This window comes from Cebus imitator, unplaced genomic scaffold (genome assembly GCF_001604975.1).
Source record: "Cebus imitator isolate Cc_AM_T3 unplaced genomic scaffold, Cebus_imitator-1.0 Scaffold42, whole genome shotgun sequence".
Classification (NCBI taxonomy): domain Eukaryota; kingdom Metazoa; phylum Chordata; class Mammalia; order Primates; family Cebidae; genus Cebus; species Cebus imitator.
Genome location: NW_016107357.1, coordinates 13,975,388 through 13,999,737, shown reverse-complemented (window position 1 = coordinate 13,999,737; position 24,350 = coordinate 13,975,388). Strand labels below are relative to the sequence as shown.

Here is a 24,350-nt window from a genome sequence, read left to right as displayed (position 1 = left end):
GAAAGCTAGAGGTCCCATCTGTAGCAGAGGGCCTGGCTTGACTGGATGTGGGCATGGGGAGAGGAGGGAAGATGAAGTGGGGTGATTTCTGCCTCTTCCCTGGACACCTTGGATTCTCATTGTTCACTTGTGTCTGATGTACTCTCACTTGAATGTTAATTTTTCCTTTAAACTCCTTTCCTCTTTCTCACTTTCTCTTAACACTGTCCCATACAGCAAAATGTTTTGGGGTAGGAGCTGTGGTTACTGGGTAGGGAGAAAGAGGAGGAGAAGTTAAGGTTGGTTAAAACATGATGGAGGCTGGGCATGGTGGCTCACACCTGTAATCCCAGCAGTTGGGGAAGCTGAGGTGTGCGGATCACCTGAGGTCAGGAGTTCAAGACCAGCCTGATCAACATGGCGAATTCCCATCTCTACTAAAAATACAAAAATTAGCTGCGTGTGGTGGCACATGCCTGTATTCCCAGCTACTGAAGAGGCTCAGGCTGGAGAATCACTTGAATTCAGAAGGTAGAGGCTGCAGTGAGCCGAGATTGTATCACTGCACTCCAGCCTGAGCAACAAGAGCAAAAATTCATCTAAAAAAATACAAAAACAAACAAACCATGATGGAAATGGACCTAAGGAGAGGGGCTTGTCATTTGTATTTTTGCCTACCTCAAAATGTGCACATAACAGTATTATGATTTTCGAGGGCTGAGTAGCACTGACTAGAAGGTTGGTTTGAAAATTTCAGATACTATTTACTAATGCTGCGATAAGCAATTGCTGAGTTTCACAGTTTAATGCCAACCCTTGGGGACAGTGGAAAACCTGGTTGTCTGTCTTATTGTCATTGGCCACCCCCCAGTGACTGCTTGTTATAGTAATGTCTTAAATAGTGTGATCACATATGAAAAAAACTATAGTCATGCAGAATTACAACAGTAAATTTCAGGACCCACAAGTCAGGGAATGGAGTTATAATGGTTTTCCTTACAACGCTATGTTACCCAAGGGGCACACACTGAGGAGGAACAGTTAATACTTAACTAATAATCCAAGATAGTATATTCTGGTAAATGAGGCATTTAAAAAATATTAATTATTTTCTGCTAAAAATAAATTATTGAAAGTTGGACTAGGTTGCATTAACCCTTCATATCAAAAACAAAAACAAATATATCTATAGATTTGTATTTTAAAATCTACTTGGTGATAAAACATTAAATGGAAATCTATTGGAGGTCTAAAAAGGATGATGAGGATGACTGCAGTTTTTAAAAGCTTATGTTTTTATTATTTTAATCACCTTTCTGGCAAGTCACAATGAGTTTTTAAATGTGCTTAGGGATGACCTAGAAATAGCACCATTCTCTTATCCATAGATCCTTCAGCTGGTGTGGGGAATCCCTGGACTCTGGAGTCAACCTTGGGAATTAAACCCGGTCCCCACTACTTATTAGTGCTGTGATCTTAGGATGGCTAAGAAATCTTTCAGTGCCTCAGTTTCCTATCTGTTAAATGTATGTAATCTATACCACACAAAGGTTGTAAGGATTAAATCAATTTAGTCATTGAAAGAGTTCTTAAAATATTAGTTGCTATTATTATCATTACTTGGATGTGGCCCAGATCCCAGAAAGAAGAAAAATTAAAAAAATAAAATAAAATTAGGATAGCGAAAGTAGATATTGTCAAATTCAGACACTAAAATTTAGACCATTAGTTCATAGGCAACATCGCTTTAAAAAATTTTTAAGTTCTACATGTACAGAACGTGCAGGTTTGTTACATAGGTATATGTGTGCTGTGGTGGTTTGCTGCACCTATCAACTCGTCATCTAGGTTTTCAGCCCCGCACGTATTAGGTGTTTGCCCTAATGCTCTCCCTCCCCTTGCCCCCCACGCCCCGACAGGCCCTGGTGTGTGACGTTCCCCTCCCTGTGTCCATATGTTCTCATTGTTCAACTCTCACTTATGAGTAAGAACATGCAGTGTTTGGATTTCTGTTCCTGTGTTAGTTTGCTGAGAATGAGGCAACATCACTTCTTATTCAGAGCCATATAAATCTACCTAAAGTCATCTGTTAGCAGCATTGGTGATCTGGTTTTACAGTTCAGAGTCAATTAAAATAAGGAAAGGGACTGCATGAACTCACAGCTCACAGCAAGGAAGAAGAAAGAAACTCAAAATACTGACCTAGAATAACTGAGCCATTTGGGGACCTTTGCAAGGAGAGCATAATCCCCAAACAGGGCTGTGAGTCAGAATCATTTGGGAAGCTGGGTAAAAATGTATAATATATGCAATAAAAACAAAATGTAAGGGCTAGGAGGGAAGCAGAAGAAATCAGTGGGTAACAAGCACTGAAAATGCACTAATCATTGCTATAAACTCCCAAAGATTAAGGTGTTCTGCCTCATGTTCTTCAACTTAACTCTTAGAGTCAGGCTGTTCTTCCTTGAAAATATTTTCTTAGTCTTTGGGCAGCAGGTTCATGGTTCCTGTCATTGCAGTCCCTGCTATTTGCCTGCAGTTCTCCATCTACTCTGATGTTTCTGGACTTTTCCTATTCTCCTTACTTATTTTCTCTTATTTCATATCTTGCCATTGCCCTTTCCTACAAAACACTGGGGGTTTATTTTCAGTTATCTAGTTGATCAGGTCAGCATCCGAAATAAGAAGTTGCGCTTCTTGCATCATTTCAACATTTCATTCATTCAGCAAATATTAAATCACCTATTCCATGCTGGGACCTGAACTGGGCGTTGGATATAGAGTAACGAATAAAACAGCCATTGTCTCTGCTGTCGTGGACTTACTTTCTACTGGGAGAGGAGAGAAAATTGTAATAGGTGCCGTGAAAGAAACACATAAAGGCCTGAGATGGAGAGACCTGGGAAGCAAGGGCACTGTGTTTTCTGAGGAGGAAACACACAAACTGAGAGATAAAATACCAGAGGTAGCTAGCTATGTGACAAGTAAGGAGGAAATCATTCATGCTTCTCAAACGAAACTAATTGTCATCATTGTTATCGTAAGTACACACACTTATAGCTCTCATCCTTAAAAATCCTGTCCTAAAACCGTAATTCTCAGCAAACTAACACAACGAACAGAAAACCAAACACCGCATGTTCTCACTCCTAAGTGGGAGTTGAGCAAGGAGAACACATGAACACAGGGAGAGGAGCATCACACACCAGGGCCTGTTGGAGGTTGGGGGAAAGGGAAGGGAGAGCATTAGGACAAACACCTAATACATGCAGGGCTTAAACTCTAGACGACGGGTTGATAGGTGCAGCAAAACACCATGGACTTGTATAACTATGTAACAAACCTTCACTTTCTGCACATGTATCCAGAACTTAAAAGTATTAAAAAAAAAATCCTGTCTTACCCCACTTTCTTACCAGCCACTGTCCTGTTTTTCCACTCCTCTTTGCAGCAAGACTCCTTGAAGGGTTGCCTGTGCTTGATTCCACTTGCTCTTCATTTATTCTCTAATAATCCTGTTCCATTCAGGTTCCCCTAACCCGAAAACTCCATTGAACCTGCCATTGTCAGGTCACCACTGACTCCATCTTTTACTTCTCACATTACTAGACTCATTTACAGTATCTGGCAGTGTTCATTTCTCCTTCTTGGTAGACATTCTCTTGGTTTCCAGGACTCAGCATTCTCTTGGTTTTCCTGCTGCCTTGCTGGTCACTCCTACATAGGAAGGAAAGATTTACAGGTTTTTCTGCCTCCTGACCCTTTAAGGTTGAAGTCTCCAGTAGATAACATAGCTCTTGGTCTTCATTCTTTCTCTATCTGCCCTATTTTCTTTGGCGGTGGTGTTCAGTCTCATGGTTTTTAATATGCCAGTGACTCTCAGATTTATATCACTAACTTGGACCCATCTCCTGAATTCCAGACTTGTGTATCTAACTACCAGATTGACATCTCATGGTGTCAGGATGACATCTAATATCCAAGACTGAACTCTTCATCTCAGCCTCACCCAAGCATGTTTCACTTATGGTCTTCCCTATCTCAGGTGATGACAATCCCATCTGTCCAGTTTCTCTGTTTAAATATCTTGGAGTCATCCTTGAGTCTTCTTTCCTTTCACACCTGGATTCAGTCTCTTATAGGAAGCTGCTTTCATTGTTCCTTCTAAATGTACCTATTGCATCTTTTCAGTGTTAATGTGACCATGTGGTCTGAGCCATTTCATCTCTCATCTGGTTACTGCAGTAGCGTCTTCCCTGCTTCTATCCAATCTCTCTGTATAGTATTCTTTTTTCTTCTTTTCTTTTCTTTTTCTTTCTTTTCTTTTTTTTGTTTTTTTAGATGGTTTCTTGCTATGTTGTCTAGGCTGGTCACAAACTCCTGGGATCAAGCAGCCTTCCCACCTCAGCCTCCCAAGTAGCTGGGATCACAGGTACCCACCATGCTCAGCCCCGTGCACTATTCTTAACAACCCAATAAGGCTTTTCAGCATCACTGCTTTGCTGACCAGCCAGCAGTGGCTCCCCGTTTCAATCAACATGAAAATCAAAGTCCTCACAGTGCCCACAGGTCCCCCATGCTGTAGCCGCTTATTTGCTTTCTGGCCTCATCACCCACTATCCCTGTGGACTTTTCTTCATCCAGACTGACCTTCCTTTTGTCTCTCAACCATGCCAGGCAGTCCTCCAGCTTAAGACCTTTGCACTAGCAGTTCCTGCAGCATGGAATATTTGCCTCCCAGACATTTGCAGTGCTAACTCCCTTACACTGGAGAGCAGTGGTGTGGTCTTGGTTCACTGCAACCTCTGCCTCCCAGGTTCAAGCAATTCTCCTACCTCGGCCTCCCGAGTAGCTGGGATTATGGGTGCCCGCTACAATGCCCAGCTAATTTTTGCATTTTTAGTAGAGACGGGGTTTCACCACATTGGCCAGGCTTGTCTCAAACTCCTGACCTCAGGCGATCCACCCGCCTGGGCCTCCCAAAGTGCTGGGATTACAGGCATAAGCCACCATGCCTAGCCTCTATTCTTTTTGTCTGTTGCATTTATATTTACATATTGTATATTTACTGAACTTTTTTTGTGCATGCTTACTTTTGGCACCACTCACACGAAAGGAAGCTCCCATCCCTTTTCATCACTGATGTCAAAGCAGCTAGAGCAGTGCTGAGCGCTTTTGCTGCATGAAGGAAGACATCAATTTTCCTTTGCAAATCGCCTCCCCTTCCTAATTTCTGCCATGAATTCTGCCATGGTCCTTTTCTTCTCAGGTTGAAGTCTTGGAGTGATCTTTATTCTTTCCATCGGTGCTTCATTGTCCATAATTCATTTCGAGTTCTTTCAGCATCACTCTGAATTGTGCCCTCGAGTTAGGGGTCCCTTTCTATTCCCCAGCCATGTGAACTTCCCAGGCCCGCATTACCTCTCCTGGAAGTGCTGTTTATCCTTGCTCTTGTCTTTTTCTCCTCCAGTACACGTTGTAAACCTCTGCATGATAAACCTTTCAAAAGTACAGCCCTAGTCATGCCACTCTTGGCCTGGTGAGTACACTTTTTAACCCCATGTTTAATGACAGATAAACAAGAAACTGAGGGAGGGAGAGGGGAGCCAGGGGGCAGAGGAACGGAACCCTGGTAGAGGAGAATTTGGAGGAAAAATACTTTTTAGGAACCTTATTCTTTTCCCTCCACAAAGTGAAAAACATTTGTTTTTTTCTTTGAAATTTTATTTCCAAGGCCTTTAGATATTTTTAAGTATACATCAAATTGTTATGAGTACACTGTAGAACACATCATGAATTTTAAAGACTTGAGCAAACCAAATATATTGAGCACTATTAAAAGTGCACAGTGGACAAATAAAAGACACACACAATTTCCTTTTTGCCAAATGTATTTTGATTCCTCCAGATTTTTAAAAAATTTTCAGCTTGAGCCTCATGCTATCTGAATGCTAACTTAGCCTTTCTATACATTTCTATGCTATCTTTCTACCCTACTTTTATTATTCTGTAATATGTCAGCTGCTGTTCAGTCAACCAAATCATCCATTGTTTTTCTTCTCCTGGCTGTTGTCCGCAGAGTTTCCTGTCCTTCCTGTATAGGAGGCCCAAGGCTATGCCTCTTGGCAGCCCCAGCTCCAGATTTATTTTAATAGAGTCATTTATTTTTGTATTTCTTTGAATCTGTGAAATCTATATGCATATCTATCAATCATCTCTATAACTGTCTGAAATTATATGTAAAAAGTACCAATCAAATGATTCATGCGTTTGTGCATTTCTTCAAAATTTTTCTCTTTACTATTTCTCTCATTTTTATTAGCTATTGAAGCATCAACAGTCAGCATTAGATTTGGGTTCTTTTTCACTTATTGTTTTATTCACTGAAAAATGTTCCACAGAATGGAAGAAAATATTTTATAAATTAAAGGATTGTTATCCAGTATGCAAAGAACACTTAAAACTCAACAGTAAGCAAAAGGAACAACCTGAAAATGGGCATAAGGCCTAAACACCCACCAAAGAAGATACGCTGATCACAAATAAGCAAATGAAAAGACACTCAACATAATAGTCCTTAGGCAATTGCAAATTAAAGCAACACTGAGATACGAGTACAACCAATTAGAATGGCCAAAATCCAAACCACTGACAACACCAAATGCTGGGGAAGATGTAGAGCAACAAGTACTCTCATTCATTGCTGATGGGGATGCAAAATGGCACAGCTACTTTAGGAGACAATTCTGCAATTTCGTATAAAACTAAACATATTGTTACCACACGATCTAACAATCGTGCTCCTTGGTGTTTACTCAAATGATTTGAAAACTTATATCCATGCAAAACACTGCACATGAATGTTTACAACAGCTTTATTTATAATTGCCAAAACTCAGAAGCAATCAAGATATCCTTCAAAAGGCAAATGGATAAACAAACTGGTATCTTCATACAATGAGTTGCTATAAGAAATAAAAAGAAGTGAGGCACCAAGCCATAAAGACACGGAGGAACCTTATATGCATAGTACTTAAAGAAAGAAGCTGATGTGCAAAGGCTATCTACTGTGTGGTTCCAACTATATGGCCCTCTGGAAAAAGCAGAACTAGGAGATAATAAAAAGATCAGTTGTTGTAGGGGTTAGGGTGGGGGAGCAATGAATAGGTGGGGAACAGAAGATTTTCAGGGCAGTGGAACTTTCACTAGAGTTCCCATTTGGTGGAGACATGTCATTATGCATTTGGCAAAACCCAATGTACAGCACCAAGAGTGAACTCACATGTGAATTATGGACTTGAATGATACTGATCGATAATGAGGTGTTACTGTTGGTTCATCAGTGAATGTTGATGGTGGGGGAAGCTGTGTGCATGTGTCTGTGGGGAGGGGCTATGTGAGAACTCTATACTTCCTCCTCAGTTTTGCTGTGAATCACAAATGTCTCTCAAAAATATAGCCTATTAATTTTTAAAAAATGTTTACAATTGCCTGCCTGCTAGGCACAAAGTAGCCAATTATTCCTGTCTGAAAAACATATCAGCTTAGTGGGGTAGAAAAACAGGTACGTGAGCAAAAACTGGTAAGGTGAGAAGTATACTCAGAATCCTTGCAAATGACCATTCCGAACACCCAGGACCCTTGTTCCCTGACCTTGTGGTCTTCGCCATCCCCCGTGACTCTATTTCTGCCACTCCCCTCCATGGCCCCACCTTGCATCTTATCCTCTCACAGAAGTCTTCCACCTCTGACATTATAATCTTGTTTCTGCTCATCCTTCCCCTGTCTCTCTAAATCCCTCAAGTGTTTCCCAGTCCTCTCCAGCAATTTGCCCCACTGAATTTCCCTTATCTTGCAGCCCTTGCCTTCTTCAGTTTCCTCCCTATTCAACCTGGGTTACATGATCCAGACCTGTAGCCCCTGTCCTTTGCATACCCACTTGATAACACTCCTTCTCTGGATGACTCCCCCACCCATCTCTACCCTACACCTTGTATGGGGAGTCCATAAGAGAACCACCCAGTGAGACAGTGTGGACCCAACACGCTCCAGGGCAGGCCCTCTGCACTGTCAGGAAGTTGCAGCTCACCCTTAACTCTCCTGCTGGAGCTCTCCTGGCTCCTGAAATTTGGCAGTAAACTCTGACACCAAAAGTTTTATCTGGAAATGATTTTCTGCTTAGGCCAGGTGTAAATGTATCCCCTTACCACACCCCCTTCCATTGAAAGGAACCAGTGAAGCTGTTTATCTGAAACACATTTCATGGTTGTGGATGGAATCATTAACTACGTTTTGCCAGTAAACCCAGTTTAGTGGCCAAGGAGATCCAATGGGATGAGATTTTATTTGCTTCAATAACAAAAATCTGGTGTTAAGTTGGATTTTGTTTATATAGCATGAGGAATAAGGAGAGAAAGAAACCTTAAAATCTCATAGCTAAATACAAAGTCTTGCTTATGGTAACTACTGTGTTGTCATGGTTGATTTTTTTGGAAATATGAAGGCATTCTGTTTAAAAATGGCAAAACTTAACTTTTTTGTTTGTTTTTATGTATGCGTTTTGCACAGAACTGAAGATGTCAAGGAGAATGTGCTGGCAGTTTTACTCATTGTCCTGGTTTCCCTCCTTGGATTTCTGACCTTGAGCCAAGGCTTTTGCAAAGATATGTGGGTGCTCCTCTTCTGCCTTGTCATGGCCAGCTGCCAGTACTCTCTGCTAAAGGCAAGACCACATCTAATTCTTACAAGTAGCGTGTGCTGTCACTAATGTAGCCTTGAAATCATGAGATGATGACACAGACACTTCTGATTTGTGTTTTAGAGTGTTCAGCCTGACCCTGCCTCACCAATACACGTAAGTTTCCAAATACAGGCAAGTAGTTTTTCTTGTCTGTCTATGTTGAAGATAGGGAAAAAGCTAAAATCCAGTCAAAGGGCGAAGTTTGTACCTAGCTCTATATATTGAATATAAAATAGAAATATCAAATATATATATAAGTGCATGGTAGACAGCTTCCAGCTAGATCTGAGAGCATGGTGTGGGTAGTATGGGGGAAAGTGTGGGGCAGTGGGTGGAGAGTGTGTGCAGAGTCTTTCCTATCCCCCTGGATCCAAGTCAGCAAAGACTGAGCAGCCTGGGGGAAAGGCCGTATACATTGCCATCAGGCTGCCTGTCTTTGTGTCCTGATTCCTCCACTTGAATGTTTGACAATGTGCAAGATACTGGGCCTCTTCATGCCTCAGTTTCCCTATGTGTAAAAAAGTCTAATGGAAATGCCTACATGGATTAAACAGTCCATGTAATGTGATATAACAGTGCCTGACAGGGATTGCTCCATAAATGTTAGCTCTTACGATTAGTGATATAATTATATGGGCATGAATCATTATTCTTATTTTTAAAATTTGTTGTATATACTTATGGGGTACAGGGTGGCATTGTGATATATGCACATATTGTAGAATTATTAAATCAAGCTGTTTGAGAAATCTATAACTTCATATACATATTATTATTTTTTTTTCTGATGAGAACATTTAAAATCTACTTTCAGCCAGGCGCAGTGGCTCACGCCTGTAATCTCATTACTTTGGGAGGCTGAGGTGGGCGGATCACAGGGTCAGGAGATTGAGACCATCCTGGCTAACACAGTAAAACCGCATGTTTACTGAAAATACAAATAATTAGCCAAGTGTGGTGGCGCACGCCTGTAGTCCCAGCTACTTGGGAGGCTGAGGCAGGAGAATTGCTTGAACCCAAGAGATGGAGGTTGCAGTGAGCCGAGATTGCGACACTGCACTCCAGCCTGGGCGACAGAGCAAGACTCTGTCTCAAAAAAATAAATAAATAAATAAAATAAAATCTACTCTCTTAGCTATTTTTGAGTATAACAGTGTATTATTATTAACTATGGTCACCATACTATACAGAAGATCTTCAGAACTCCTTCCTTCTGTCCAGCTGAAACTTTGTACCCTGTAGCCAATCTTTCCTCATTCCTCATCCCACTGCCTCCTGGTAACCACTATTCTATTCTCGTCTTCTATGAGTTCGACTTTTTTAGATTCCACATATAAGTGACATCCTACAGTAGTTTTCTTTTTGTGCCTGACTTAATTTGCTTAACCTAATAATGTCCTCTAGATTCATCAGCGTTGTTGCAAATGACAGGATGGTGTTCTCTTTTTAGGCTGAATGATATTCCTATTATATATATACCACATCTTCTTTTTCCATTCATCTGTTGATGGACATTTAGGCTGATACCATGTCTTCACTTTTGTGAAGAATGTTGCAGTGAACCTGATGATGCAGATATCTCTTGGACATACTGATTTCATTTCCTCTGGATATATATTCAGAAGTGGGGTTGCTGGATCATATTCAAACAGAATTAAAACTTCTATTTTTAATTTTCTTTGAGAAATTATACTGTTCTCCATAATGGCTGTACCAATTTCCATACCCACCAGCAGTACAGAAGGGTTTCCTTTTCTCCAAATCCTTGCCAACTCTTGTTATCTTTTGTCTTTTTGATTAAAGCCATTGCAACAGGCATGAGGTGATAGCTCATTGTGGTTTTAACTTGCATTTCCCTGAATTGTTATTCTTTTTATATGAAACCATTCTCTTTATTTTACATTTTCACGTATATTATTCCTTTTCGTCTGTATAACTTTGAGCTAATTCTTAACTAAGACTCTGAGCTCACCTATGCTGATCTGTTGGTGCTCTGGCATTATTTTGTGAGTTCTGAAACACACACATGTGCTTTCCTCTGAGCCTGCTGCCCCTTCGCACATCCACGGTGGCCTACAGGGTGGGTGCTATGGGACAGGCAGTGCCCCTTGCAGGGATCTGGGCCACATGCCTCTGTACTGAGTTCACTGCCGGGTCGACTCCCCAGAGCGCTAAGCAACTGTCTTTCCTTTGTTGTGGCAATCCCCTGTGGCCTGCGGAATACCCTCCCAATGAAAGAAAGCTTGATTTTCCCTCTATTGTGCTTTCAAAAATTTATATCCAGGATTTAGGACCCATTTTTCAATCTGTGATAGCTCCTGTTTAGCTCATAGTAATTAAGAAAAGCTTATAATTGAACGATCACATGGCATACATTGCTATCTTGCTACATTCCTCTGTTCCCCATAATTGGTTTACATGTAATACATCTTCTTTTATCCTAGTGTTTGAATGTCAAGATAAGTAGAAGCAGCATAATTAGGGTATTGAGATGTATTGTTGTGATTATCATCAGAAATCTGGGTTAGGTGGTGTGAGAGAGATGTATAACTTTGAAGCTTTTTTGTTCAAGCCCACCCGAGATGCCATATCACCATTTTCCTGCTTCAGTCTACTCTCCTTGCTCCTAACTGCACTTCAGTGTCACTGTTTTTCTGCATGACTCTGGGGAAGGGTATTCTATGCTGTTAAACATTCCTTTCCCGCATGTCCTTTCGGAAATAATGCAGAGCATGCCAGTAAAGGCGGAAGGCAAGTACAGCTGCGTAATCCTTGTGCATCTGTAATGTCTGTTACTATGGCCCCTATGTCACTGTTCTTGGTTGGAGTTATATTATTTAGTTCCCAGAGGAATTAGCCAAGCTGCTATTCCTTTATCTGAGCAAGCATGTCATAGTGAGACTGTAAGAAATCACTTTTGTAAGACGTAGTCAGACATTTAACTATGTTTATTGCAGTAATTAATTTGCTTACACAAATTTCTAAGTAGATTAGTCTCTGATTTGAGTTGGCATTTCTCCAGTACTTCTAATGAAGAAACAAAATATGCTAGCTGCAAAATATTTCCTGTTGCAATCTGACTGAACCATGTGGGTATTTAGGAGACAGAGTTATTATCTCCCATTTGTAGATGAGAAAGCTTTAGAAAGGAGATGGTCAGGAGCTAGAACCCAGGTATGGGACACAGAGACAGTTCTCAAGCCTGCTGCTAATTTTTATTCATAAGGGGCTGTGAAAGGAACCAAAACTGCTTTTCAGACTTCACTACTTTACACATTTGTGGAGGGTAGCTATTAATAATTCAGCCAATTTTGCTCTTAGAATGATTGACAGACCTCCTCTCTTTGCTTGCTTCCAAGAGCACAGGTGGTATATTTTGAGCAAGTTGTTAAAATCAGAAGATAGCGAAATGAAAATACAATTTTTGCATAACACTCTGTGTATTTGAATTTTAAATGCAGAATTAATAATAATGGCATGGAAATAGGTATGATACAGTAGCCCCTGGGCTCAAAAGAAATTAGTCTGATTCTGAAAGAAAACAGGCCTGGGAGAGCTTAGAATGATTAGGGGTTGGATACTGTCTAACTGAAACTTTGCAATTTAAGGATCATAGATGGCAACATATTAAGGGGGAATGAAGATATTAATTTGTTTACACAGATATCCATATGGGTCTAACTGACAGTAACCACTAAAGCTAATCCAGAAAGCAAAATTCAGTAGAATATCCAACAGGCAGTGAAAAACTAGAGCGCTGTGCCCAGGATCACCTGCGCACACCAGAGGGGGAGCTCGATTCCCCCCTCCCCTCCACTGGCTGGGGCAGCAGTCGGCAGGTAATCTGCATTTTTACACACTCCCAGGTCATTATGGTGGAGGTAATCTCAGATCACGCATTGAGACATATTGGAGTAACCGAAAGCATATAGGGTTCATATTTGAATCCAGCCTTACCGTGTATAAGATGAGATCTTAGGAAACTTACTCCTCTCAATCAAAGGTGTTTCATCTGCAAAAGAGGAATAACAAAACAGGATTGCAGGAGAATAAAACAATGAGTGTTTAGCACAGCATCTGGCCCTGAAGCACTAAGCAATTGTTAGCAGCATTTTTGTGTGTGTGCAAAATATGCATAATCAGAATAATGTCAGTTGGATTTAATAAAGAGGGCTCTAGGCAATATATGTGATATACCTGGCACAGGCTCTAGAGTATACTAGAGTATACTAAGTCCTCTGTGAATATTTCCTTCCTCTTTACATGTTTGTCTCGATTCCTTACAGTACAAACTCCAAAGAGCAAGGGCCACAGTTTGTTATGCATTCTGTTCAATTAATTGTTGCTACTATTCAGTGAAGACACTTGGTATCTACTTCAGGTTATATAGAAATAATTGGGGATTATTTTTTGTAAGTAAACCTTTTATTTTAGAATAGCTTTAAATCTACAGAAAAATTGGGAAGGTGCTGTATACCCCATTTCCAGATTCCCTGCATTAACCTCGTACATTAGTCACAATATGATACATTTGTTGCAATTAATGGACCAATATTGATAACATTATTATTAAAGTCCACATTTTATTCAGATTTCCTTGGTTTTTACCTGATGTCTTTTTCTGTTTGAGTTTCCCATCCAGGGCACCAAATTACATTATAATAGCAATCATGTAGGCTCCTTTTGGCTGTGACAATTTCTTAGATTTTCCTTAACCCTGAAAAAAACTAGTCTGATTCTAAAAGGAAACAGTTCTGAGAAACTTAAAAAATATATAGGGTGAGGTGGATACTGGAAGAAGTCCAAGGAACATAGATTGGTAATATATTAATAGTTTTTCATGACCTTGACAGTTTTGAGGAGGACTGGTCAGGTATTTTGTAGACTGTTTCTTATTTGGGATTTTTCTGATGTTTATCTCATGAAAATATAGGGGTTATGGATTTTAGGAGGAAGACCACAGAGGTAACATATTCATTGTATGGATCACATCACATCAGTGATACTAATTATCAATATGACTTATCTCTGTGGATGTTGACCCTGATCACCTGGCTAATGTAGTGTTTATCAGAGGAATGATTTTGAATGACGTGAAGTAATTTCTCAATGCTCAATCCTAAGAAATAAGACGGTGAACTTAGTTTTAGTGGATCTTGATTAAAAGTTGTCAAGTAATATTCAATTATGTTTTTGTTCAAAATAGTACTGTTTAAAACAAATCATTTCAAATGATACTTACATTCTACTATTGATTAAAAGCAGAATGTAGGTCACCACTCTTTCTGCTCTCTTTCACTGCCTTTGAGGGCAGTACTGAGACAGTGGGAAAATATCTGAACTCGGAGGTAGCGGAATGGAGCACCCTGGACAGTGCTTGGTGAACACTTTGATGTCCATTTCACTGCCCCTTTGCCTGGACGATTGCGTTTGCCATTTTTGTCAGAGTTCACCGATCTGAATGTTAGGAAGCTGGACCTAACATAAATTGTTCTGTAGAATTAAATGATAAGCTAGTTAAAGAATCTTATTTATTTCTTTTCAATTTTTAAAATAACCTATCATATTTCTGCTATATTTAATTTGAAGTTGCATCTTAATATTTCAGTAGTAACTTGTTGAGAATTATTTAACCCTTTGGCTGCTGCTTCTCCTCCATATTGTTTTCTTTAAAATATTTTGGGTTCTCTTGTATATACAAAGTGTGGATCATAAAATAGTTGCTGTCTAGGGTCGCAGTGGGGTGATGGGTGCCCACCCCCAGCTGCCCTTGTTTGCTTTACATACAAGTGGAACCAAAGAGCATTACGAGCATTTAAGATGGCTCTTAATGCACAAGTGAACTGCTAAAGGTAAAGTAAAAAAGAAATCATCAACAGCCACCAAAAAATAATATTTAATTAAACTAACCTACACCATTGTGAGAAACTATAAAACACAGCGAGCCCTTGCTGCAGTGATGAAGGTTCAGCGTATGTGGGCGTAATGTCACAGGGCAACAGCAGAGAAATGAGCAGAGAATGTCTGGGTTTTCTACACCATCTACAAGTAAGGAGGCCTTTTCTCTACCCAGAGTCCTTTGAAAAAACTGACATCTGAAGGCTATCATGGATGCTTTCCTTATTCTCTAAATTTGCTTCACATGAGTAATATTCATATTCTGTGTTTAAAGAGTGATGGTTATGAATGAAATTTTGTGACATCAGGCTGAGTCCTTGGGTCTGGAGAATCCAGTGCCAAATGCATGCCCCTCATGGTTTTTATGGGGAGCCAGGCAAATAGGGTTCCAGTCCTTACTCTGCCGTGCTGTTTTCTGTGGGTGTTTCTTCATTCTTATGTCTCAGCTTACTCTTGTCAAAACGAGAGTAGTATGTACTTCTCAGGGTGTTCTCTGAAGGTTAGCCACGTGAATACACTTGAAGTAGATAGGCCACTCGGTGCCTGGGATAGAGGGAAGGTCAGACAAACATTAGCTGTTGTGGCTGTTGTTGTTTTATATCAGTTTTTAAAAAGAGTAGCTGGTCAGGAGAGGGAAGCAGTAGCAAGCTATGATCATGCCACTGCACTCCAGCCTGGGCAACAAGGCAAGATCCTTTCTTAAAAAAAAAAAATAGTTGCTGGACCTCTGAATGTGGGGGAGAGAGGAACATGTGTCAACTCAGCAGGCGTCAGGGCTCTCTTCTGCCCTGGGGAATGAAGCCTGGAGCGGGCACATGCAGCAGAGCTGAGAGAGAGAATGGAGGAGCCTGGCCAGGCTGTGCACAGACCTCAGGTCATGCCCCTTGAGGCCACACACCCTAGCTCCCTTACAATAAAAACCTTTCTTCCCCCTTCACAACAGCAACAAAACATTTGAAGCAGTTGACCATCCCACTGTCTCTAAGAGATGGTTAGGATGTCTTCGTCACTTAGCCACATGTGCCGCCACTTGGCACAAGCAGGACTCCTGGAGTTTTTGTTCGTTTCTCTCACCTTGCTCTTCCTTTGCACTGAGACCAATACTTGGGTCATGAGATGGCATATGGAGATAGGGCTGATGGAAAATGCAAATGCACAGAGATCTGCTTTTGTGCAACAGACTCACACGCTCCACAGCTGAATTCCATTGGTGCTCCACATTATGTATTTTAAGGTTAAATGGAGTCAAATGAGTTTTTAAGATTATGATCAGACTTCAGTGGGTGGAGCTACTAGAATTTTTCTGTTGAAAAAATTAAAAAATCAGTCCTTAGGAGATATTGTGATTGATTCATATGTGAAAGTAGGAACTGGAGAACAGGGATATTTTATTAGTAGGTGTTCTCAGGAATCAAGGCAAATAGCAGTAGCCAGGCGCAGTGACTCACGCCTGTAATCCCAGCACTTTGGGAGGTGGGGTTGGGTAGATCACCTGAGGTCAGGAGTTCGAGACCAGCCTGGCTAACATAGTGAAACCCCCGTCTCTACTAAAAATACAAAAAAATTAGCCAGGCGTGGTGACATGCACCTGTAGTCCCAGCTAGTCGGGAGGCTAAGGCAGGAAAAACACTTGAGCCTGGGGGATGGAGGTTGCAGTGAGCTGAGATCACACCACTGCACTCTAGCCATGGATGACAGAGTGGTTCTCTGTCTCAAAAAAAAAAAAAAAGGAGAAGTGGTTTATGTGCCATGTATTAGCAAAATGCTCTTAGTATGGTTTGGGGGCCTGAAACACAGGATAGGAAAATGTGGCGAAGCAGAAACATGGTGATGAGGGCAGGCTCTTTATAACAGTGCCTTCAGTTTTGTTTCATAAATTACAAATACAAAGAAAACCTTCCCATGCCCAATAAAGTTTGACTTGGAAGATTCAAAATAATATCTCAGACTTGTTAAAGGCCAAAGACTTAATTTGTAGAATAATGCATTTTTAAACTTTTTTTTTTTGGATGGAGTTTCGCTCTTGTTATCCAGGCTGGAGTGCAATGGCGCGATCTCGGCTCACCGCAACCTCCGCCTCCTGGGTTCAGGCAATTCTCCTGCCTCAGCCTCCTGAGTAGCTGGGATTACAGGCATGCGCCACCATGCCCAGCTGATTTTTTGTATTTTTAGTAGAGACGAGGTTTCACCATGTTGACCAGGATGGTCCCAATCTCTTGACCTTGTGATCCACCCGCCTCGGCCTCCCAAAGTGCTGGGATTACAGGCGTGAGCCACCGCGCCCGGCCGCATTTTTAAACTTTTAATAAAAGAAAACAAATCAGAGCAAGTGGAAAGTAGCTAGTTAATTATATTTGCTAAACCATACCAGTTTGAGAAAATATCTCATATGCATGTATATTTATATACTGTATCGTTATTTATACCAACAAACTTAGTTTGCCATTCACTTGATGAGAAATGCATTTAGATTTAACTTGGGCTTTACTTTCAATTTTTAAAAATGCAACAAAAGTATTCTCATATCCATTAATCTATGACCTAGTTGGATTCAAAAGGAAATTTCATAAGAGTACAAGTATTCTTCAAGACTAAGCCTGGACTCTGGGCCAAACATAGCCAGCCTCCATGGACAGCCTGTATTTTCCTTCCTCTTAAAAGATGGTCTCAGAATAGGACTATTTCTATTATAGAAGCAGTGTAATTTAAATTGCATTTCTAAATATAACATGTTCATGGCAGTGACTTTAAAAATTCACATCTGAAACCATATCACTTTAATTTTTACTTTTTACACTCAAGGCAGTTCATGAATTGCAGAAGACACTTTTCCCAATTCATTTTCATTGTTTTTTCCCCTGAATCTTATAAATTGTGCATTGATTTGTGAGATGTAAAATTTTTGTTGGCTTTTGCCCTGGAAAGTTGATGTTGTATGATGTTCCTTATATATGATGTTGTATGATGTTGATGAAGTTCCTTAATTTTTTTATCCATTCAAGAAGAATAAAAAATGTTTCTACTTTGCCTTGTAACAATAGGTATAGGAATAAGATGAGGTCTGCTAAAAATTTGGTACACCTCATGGGAAAATGCCATGTACATAGTATAAATAACACTTAAAAAAAAAAAAAAAAACAGAACCAGAATGATTCTACTGTGCTACACTAAGACATTTTGTGTAATTTCTGCAGGTATAACATTGTACCCATATTGTCTTGCTTTCTGAGATACTAGGAAATTAAAGCCCACAAATTATAATTGTATTTCTTATTAACATTGGCACCCAAGTGTGGAGCAAATAGTGGTTTAAATTAGTTTTGCACTCAATATGAACAAGATGAATGGAAGTTTCACTGTTGGGGAAAGCATTGAATTAGATCTACATTTTCTCTCAGGATGGTAATTAAATTTTCAGTTAAATCTTGTTGAGATTGTTAGCCATAACTTGGTTTGTGTGTGTGTGTGTGTGTATGAATTGTGTTGGTTGGGGAAAAATGTGTTATATGGCATAAGTTATTGACTATGAGGTTTTTGTCATTTAATCAAAATAAAAGGTACCATTCAGAAATTGTGTTTGTTTTCTAGGGACACAACCAAATCATAACATATAGCAGACCAATCTATTTTTGTGTGCTGTGTGGCCTTATTCTGCTTCTTGATACAGGGGCCAAAGCCAGGCACCCTCCCCGTTACGTTGTGTATGGCCTGAAGCTCTTCTCTCCAGTGTTCCTACAATCAGCTAGGGACTTCTTAATTGGTGAGTTAATATTGGGGTTGTGGGGAACAATATGGGGGTCAGGGGTGTGTCTCCCCTTTGTCTTCTGAATTTCTAAGCCTCCTTACTTGATTATCGGGTGAAGAGCTGTGCATTTTCCTCTTGGCTTGCATATCTACTGAAGACTGTCTGGGAGCCCACGCCTCAAAGCACAAAACTATGGAATTATTTTTAAAGGATTTTGATATTTATGACCAGGAAGTTACAGCACTATAATGTCCATCATAATAATGCCCATCTGAAGAATGGTTGTTATGGTGCCTGCTGGGGATGGTTTTGCCATCAGAGTGGCAGCCTGAATAGGCATGGTTCTCAGTCCAGGTGGAGTCCTGGATACTCAGATCACCCAGTCTTCACCAATCCCTTTGCTTGTCTTAAGGTTTAGGCAGTATTTGAGATAAAATGCTCTGTTTAAACAAGTCACTTGCATACTGTAGTGGTTTTGAGCCCTGGCTCTGGAGGCAAACTGCTGACTATTTGAATTCCAGCTTTGCCACTTCACTAGGCATATGACTTTGAGCAAAGTTTAACTGTAATATAAAGGCAAAACTATTGGCCACCTCAGAAATGACTGCAAGTTTTAAATGAGTTGGTATACTTAGACCTAGAGAGCAGTGCTGGACACCAAGCATCAGCTCTTGTTGTCCTTATTATGCAAAGTGTTTGTCCTGGTATTTACCTGACTGCATATGCTCTGAGAATTCTTGCAGAGACATCCAGGGGTTTGCACACCTGCCAACTTGTCATTGTCTGTGATCACACTGACCAGCTGAGTTAATACAGGGCAGCTTCCACCAACATCAATAGCTGGATCTCTCGCTTGCTGGCTAGAAATATTACTTGAGAAACTGTCAAAGCCTTCTGTCCCACATCATCCTTTCCCCAACCTCCACGACAGTCCCCTGAATCTCTCTAGTGGCACTAGGGAGGGTGCCCAGGTATGGTGTAAACTTTCTTTGTGCTTCTTCTAGGTGAAAACTCTGGTAGGCATCTCACCCGCTGGCTTCCCATTCCTCTTCCTGCTGCGTTGGTAGCAAACTCTTCACTCTCCACTCCCTGCACGTCCAACTTACCACAAGCCCACCTTTCTATGCATCCCCAACACATCTTCTCCTATTGCATCATGGCAAGAGCAGAGTAGCTTCTTAATGCCAAAGGGTTATGTACTGTGCTTCAGAGAACCTCTGAGTTCAATTAGGAAACAGAAACATGTTGAAAAAAAAATAGGAGCAGATCCATAATTTGATCTCCCAGTCAGTACCCTCCTGCCCAAGAATATTGAATATTTGCTTCTGTCCTTCCTGATTTTTTTTGTTTGTTTGTTTTTGAGTCAGAGTCATACTCTCTTGCCAGGCTGGAATGCAGTGGCGCGATCTCAGCCCACTGCAACCTCTGACTCCCTGGTTCAAGCAATTCTCCTGCCTCAGCCTCCCAAGTAGCTGAGATTACAGATACGCATCACCATGTCCAGCTAATTTTCATACTTTTAATAGAGGGGGGTTTCACCATGTTGGCTAAGATGGTCCCTATCTCCTGACCTTGTGATCTGCCCACCTCGGCCTCCCAAAGTGCTGGGATTACAGGCGTGAGCCGCTGCGCCCGGCCTGATACTTTTTACTTTCCTTTTTTTTCAGTCCTATCAGTTGGAACAGAAACATACTCAATAAGAAAGGTCTTACATCATTCTTGTTACTTCATAACTTAGCTCGCCCATATTCCTCACTAAATTGGCTGCAATGAATAAGTCAGAGTTTGAGTAGACAGAGATGCTCACTCATGATTGCACACTCAGGAAGGCCTTCCTTTCTCGTCATCTTTTTGCAAACAGCAGTGTTGGAGTCCGCAGCTCAAGGGCACACAAGGACCTGGAGATTAGAGAAGGAAAAAGCATAAAATAATTTTGGAAGATGTCCAGGAAACAATTATCTATGTCAAAATGTTGCCTTTTCTCTCTCTGCATTCCACACTCCATCCTGGGTACCCCCATGAGGTCATCTTTTCCTGGGATCTTGAGTGTGGGTTAAGTGTTGGTAGAGTGCCACCTCTTACAGGTCACAGGGATTTGTGGCTTGAGGTGGAGCCATAACTACCGTGGTCCTTTCTCATCTCCTTCAGACACTGTGTTCCTTCTGCTCAGAAGCTATTCTGCGGCCTCCCCCGCCCTTCGCTGTGCTGGCTCATAATACCTCATTTCCCTAAGTTTCACCCATTGTCTATCCTCTCACTGCCCACACTTTTCATAGTCCGTAACCCATTTTGTAGCAATCTGCTCACATCTGTGATATTGAAATAATGCCTGTCTCTCTCACTAGCTTATTAGCTCAGAAAAGGCAAGGCAGAGACCCTGCCTGCTTTCTTACCACTGAATCCTTAGCAGTGTCTGGCATTTATAGGCACTAAATAAACGCTTGTTGAAAGGATGAACTAATGAACATAAAAGCCTGTGGGGTTTTTGTTTGTTTGTTTGTTTGGAAATGGAGTCTATCTTTGTTGCCCAGGCTGGAGTACAGTGGCATGATCTCAGCTCACTGCAACCTCTGCCTCCTGGGTTCAAGGAGAATCCTCCTGGATTCTCCTACCTCCGTCTCCCAAGTAGCTGGGATTACAGGCATGTGCCAACATACCTAGCTAATTTTTGTATTTTTAGCAGAGATGGGCTTTCGCCATGTTGGCCACGTTGGTTTTGAACTCCTGACCTCGGGTGATCCACCCGCCTCAGCCTCTCAAAGTGCTGGGATTACAGGTGTGAGTCACCATGCATGGCCAAAAGTCTGTTTTAAGTACTAAGGAGATTAATGTACAAATAACTTTTGGAATACCTCCAACTCATAAGTCAGAGAAGGCTATAGTCCATTTAGACCGTTTAATTCAGCCCTTAGAATAAGTAGGGACTTAATGAGTGCTTTTTGCCAAAAATCCGTAGAAAGAGGTTGGGGCATGAAGAACATGGTGTGTCTTCCATTTAGAAATTGCTTTTCTGTGCATGGGTCTCTCCCTCATTCCTGGTTTTTAGAATTTTTATTTGCTACTGTAAAAAAGTCAACTCTGTGGAATAAGTGTAGTTGTCGTGGTATGGCAAACTTACAATGGCGTTGGAATGTGAGATGTTATTAAAGGTTAAGAAGTAAGTAAGACCTTATTGTCTTAAATCATGGGTAAAAGCCTAAGATTTTACTTTTAGCAGTAACCCTTGTTCTAGAATATCCTATTAGCTATGTATATTCTCACTGTATTTTGTTTTTAAAATCAATTTCATTAGGGATTGGAGAGGGAACATTCTTATCTTTTTCACTGGAATTCCCTTTCCCTCATTAAAGCTTCTGCCTAATACATATTTTTGTTTCCTTGTCAACAGTGACAAGTAAAAATGGTGATAAATAATCCAGCAAGCCGAAGTTAAATAACTTCTGGGGTAAAGATAAATAGAACAATAGAACAATAGCAATCCCTATGGAATGAATGTGTTAAACATACTAATTTGCACTGAGAAGGAAAAGGTTGTGAAACAAATTTAGAACAAATGGGAGAGAAAGGAAAGAGATAGAAGCTTACACTATTTTTCTGACTTTATGAGGGAATACAAGGGCAATTTAAAGTCATTTCTTCCTTGTGGGACTTCTTCACTCTCTATTCCCTCAGCTGGTAAGGGGTGTAAGTAGTCTATATCTGCTGCCGTTGCTATATGGAGGAACTAGCAAGGAGAGAAGAATAACATTAGGAGAAAAAGAGGTTATTAGGAGGAAAAAGAAGTGTGCAGTGGCTCTAGGAAGCGTTTGCAAGATGAAATGGCCATCAGTTGTAGCCCAGGTCCAGGCACTGGATGAGTGCTTTGTCAAATGGCCTCTGCTCTGTGTTTTTGTTTTTGTTTTTTTTTCACACCTGGGAGGTTTATGCTTTATTTTTGGTCCTTAGGTTTATAAATCTCTGTCAATAATAGTGCATCTTCAACAATGGAGATTGTAACTTTGGAGATAAGTGGAGGTTTTAGAACCAATCACTGGATTGTGCTTACCCTTCCCTAAACATGCAGACGACCCATCTCTATGTCTTGTTTACAGGCTCGTTTCTTGGCCTCAGTAGTCCATCTGAGGACAATTAGTTAATACATAGGCAGGGCATATGGAAGACACGCAATGTATACATTCACGTTGACTTCATAGCATTTGCTTCCTAGAGCCGCTGTAACAAAGCACTCCCAACTGGGTGGCTTAGAACAACAGCCGTTTATTTTCTTGCAGTTCTAGAGGCCAGAAGTCTGAACTCAAGGTGTTGTCCGGGCCATGCTCCCTCTGAAAGCGCTAGAGAAGGACCTGTTCCAGGTGTCTCTCCTTGTCTTGTAGACAGCATTCTTCCCCTGTGTCTTCACATCGTCTTCCCTCTATGCACGCCTGCCTCTGTGTCCAAATTTTTCCTTTTCATAAGGACACGAGTCATACTGAATTAGGGCCCAGATGGACCCTAAGGGCCTCAGCTTAACTCAATAATCTGCAAAGACCCCATTTCCAAACAAGGTCACATTGCAAGTTCCTGGGAGTTACAACTTCAACATCTTTTGTGGGAGCATAATTCAATCCAAAACAAGGAGCGTTGAAGAAAAAGGACAAGGGAGAAGGAAGAACTGAGTTCATGTGACATTGTTTCCCATGGACTTATCATGCTTCTCAGGCTATGTTGGGTGCAAGTGGTCCTCCTCTGGCAGGTGCTAGGGGACATGGAGTATTTCCTAGAGCATGCCTTACTGGTGATGTATCGGTTACCCAGTGCCACTCCTGGTTTCTGCTTAGAAACTGTCACCCTGTCAGAGCAGGAGGAGGTAGCAGAGGAGATGGACAGACAAGGAGCGAGGACAGTCCACTATCAGCAGCTCCTTCTACCTCCTTGTGCAGAAGGGACTGAATGCCTGAGCCAGTGGTATGAGATAAGTCAGGTGGACATGGGGCAGGTGGGAAGGATGGAGAAACTCCTTGTCATGTATAATGCAAGGAGAGAAGCATCTCAAAGGAAGAAGGGAATGTCAGATCATAGAACAGTAGGAGGAGAAATTCAGGTGAATTAAGGAGATAGAAACACAGAATGATATTCCTGTGTAATTTCTTTTTCTTTTATGATCCCCCATATATGTTCAGAATATTACTCTGTGCGCTTTTCCTTTCATTATAAGGAAAAGCATTCTTTGTTTTCATTCCCAGGAATAAGGTCAAAGTTATTAGTCCGCACTCATTTCCTACACTCAGTCAGAGACTGGTGACCTCTGGCTAGAATTTACATTACTTTCCATTTGGGTAACTTCAGCAAAAGCCTCAGAGTGAGACTGGCTTTGAAATTATCCTATGAATGAGAAAGACAAGAGGTCTTTGATTCTTAGTACCATATTTCAAAAGGAGCAGTAACAAAGCTAGAGTGTGCCCAGAGGGGTGGGTAGTCACATGGCCTATATGAGTTCTGGCAACTGGGTAATGGAACTGAGAATGTCCAACTCAGAGAAGAAACACTTGAGTGCTAGAGGTACACATGATAGCTTTGGATCCTTAAAATGCTGCCAGGTTGAAGGGGAGGGATTCTATTCTTTTTGTAGCCCTAATAACTAGTTCCAGAAGATGGAAGGTGGATTATAGCTCAGTACAAAGAAACCAGTAAACCGGTTTGGGTTAGAGCTGCCCTGCAGTAGAGTAGGTTGCTTAGTGAAATGAGCTCTCTGGCATGGAAAAACTCCAGGCAACATGAAATGGCCATCAGTTGTAGCCCGGGTCCAAGTTCTGGATGGGTGCTTTATCAAATGGCCTCTGCTCTGTGTTTTTTGTTTTCATTTTTCTCAGACCTGGGAGTTTTATGCTTTATTTTTGGTCCTTAGGTTTATAAATCCCTGCCAACGATAATGCATCTCCAATAATGGAGATTGTAACTCTGGGGATGAGTGGAGGTTTTAAAACTAATCACTGGATTTTACTTATCCTT

At 41.1% G+C, this 24,350-nt stretch overlaps 1 protein-coding gene across 2 annotated transcripts in view; it reads left to right on the top strand.

Moving 5' to 3' along the window:
• The window catches only part of PCNX2 (pecanex 2), a 292,353-nt gene that overhangs the window by 61,840 nt on the left and 206,163 nt on the right, over positions 1–24,350 (top strand). For both annotated transcript variants that reach the window (XM_017526554.2, XM_017526553.2), the window contains exons 11-13: positions 8,548–8,701; positions 8,801–8,833; positions 18,206–18,377. In XM_017526554.2, coding sequence (XP_017382043.1) covers positions 8,548–8,701; positions 8,801–8,833; positions 18,206–18,377 — 359 coding nt within the window. The remainder of the gene's footprint in view (positions 1–8,547; positions 8,702–8,800; positions 8,834–18,205; positions 18,378–24,350) is intronic.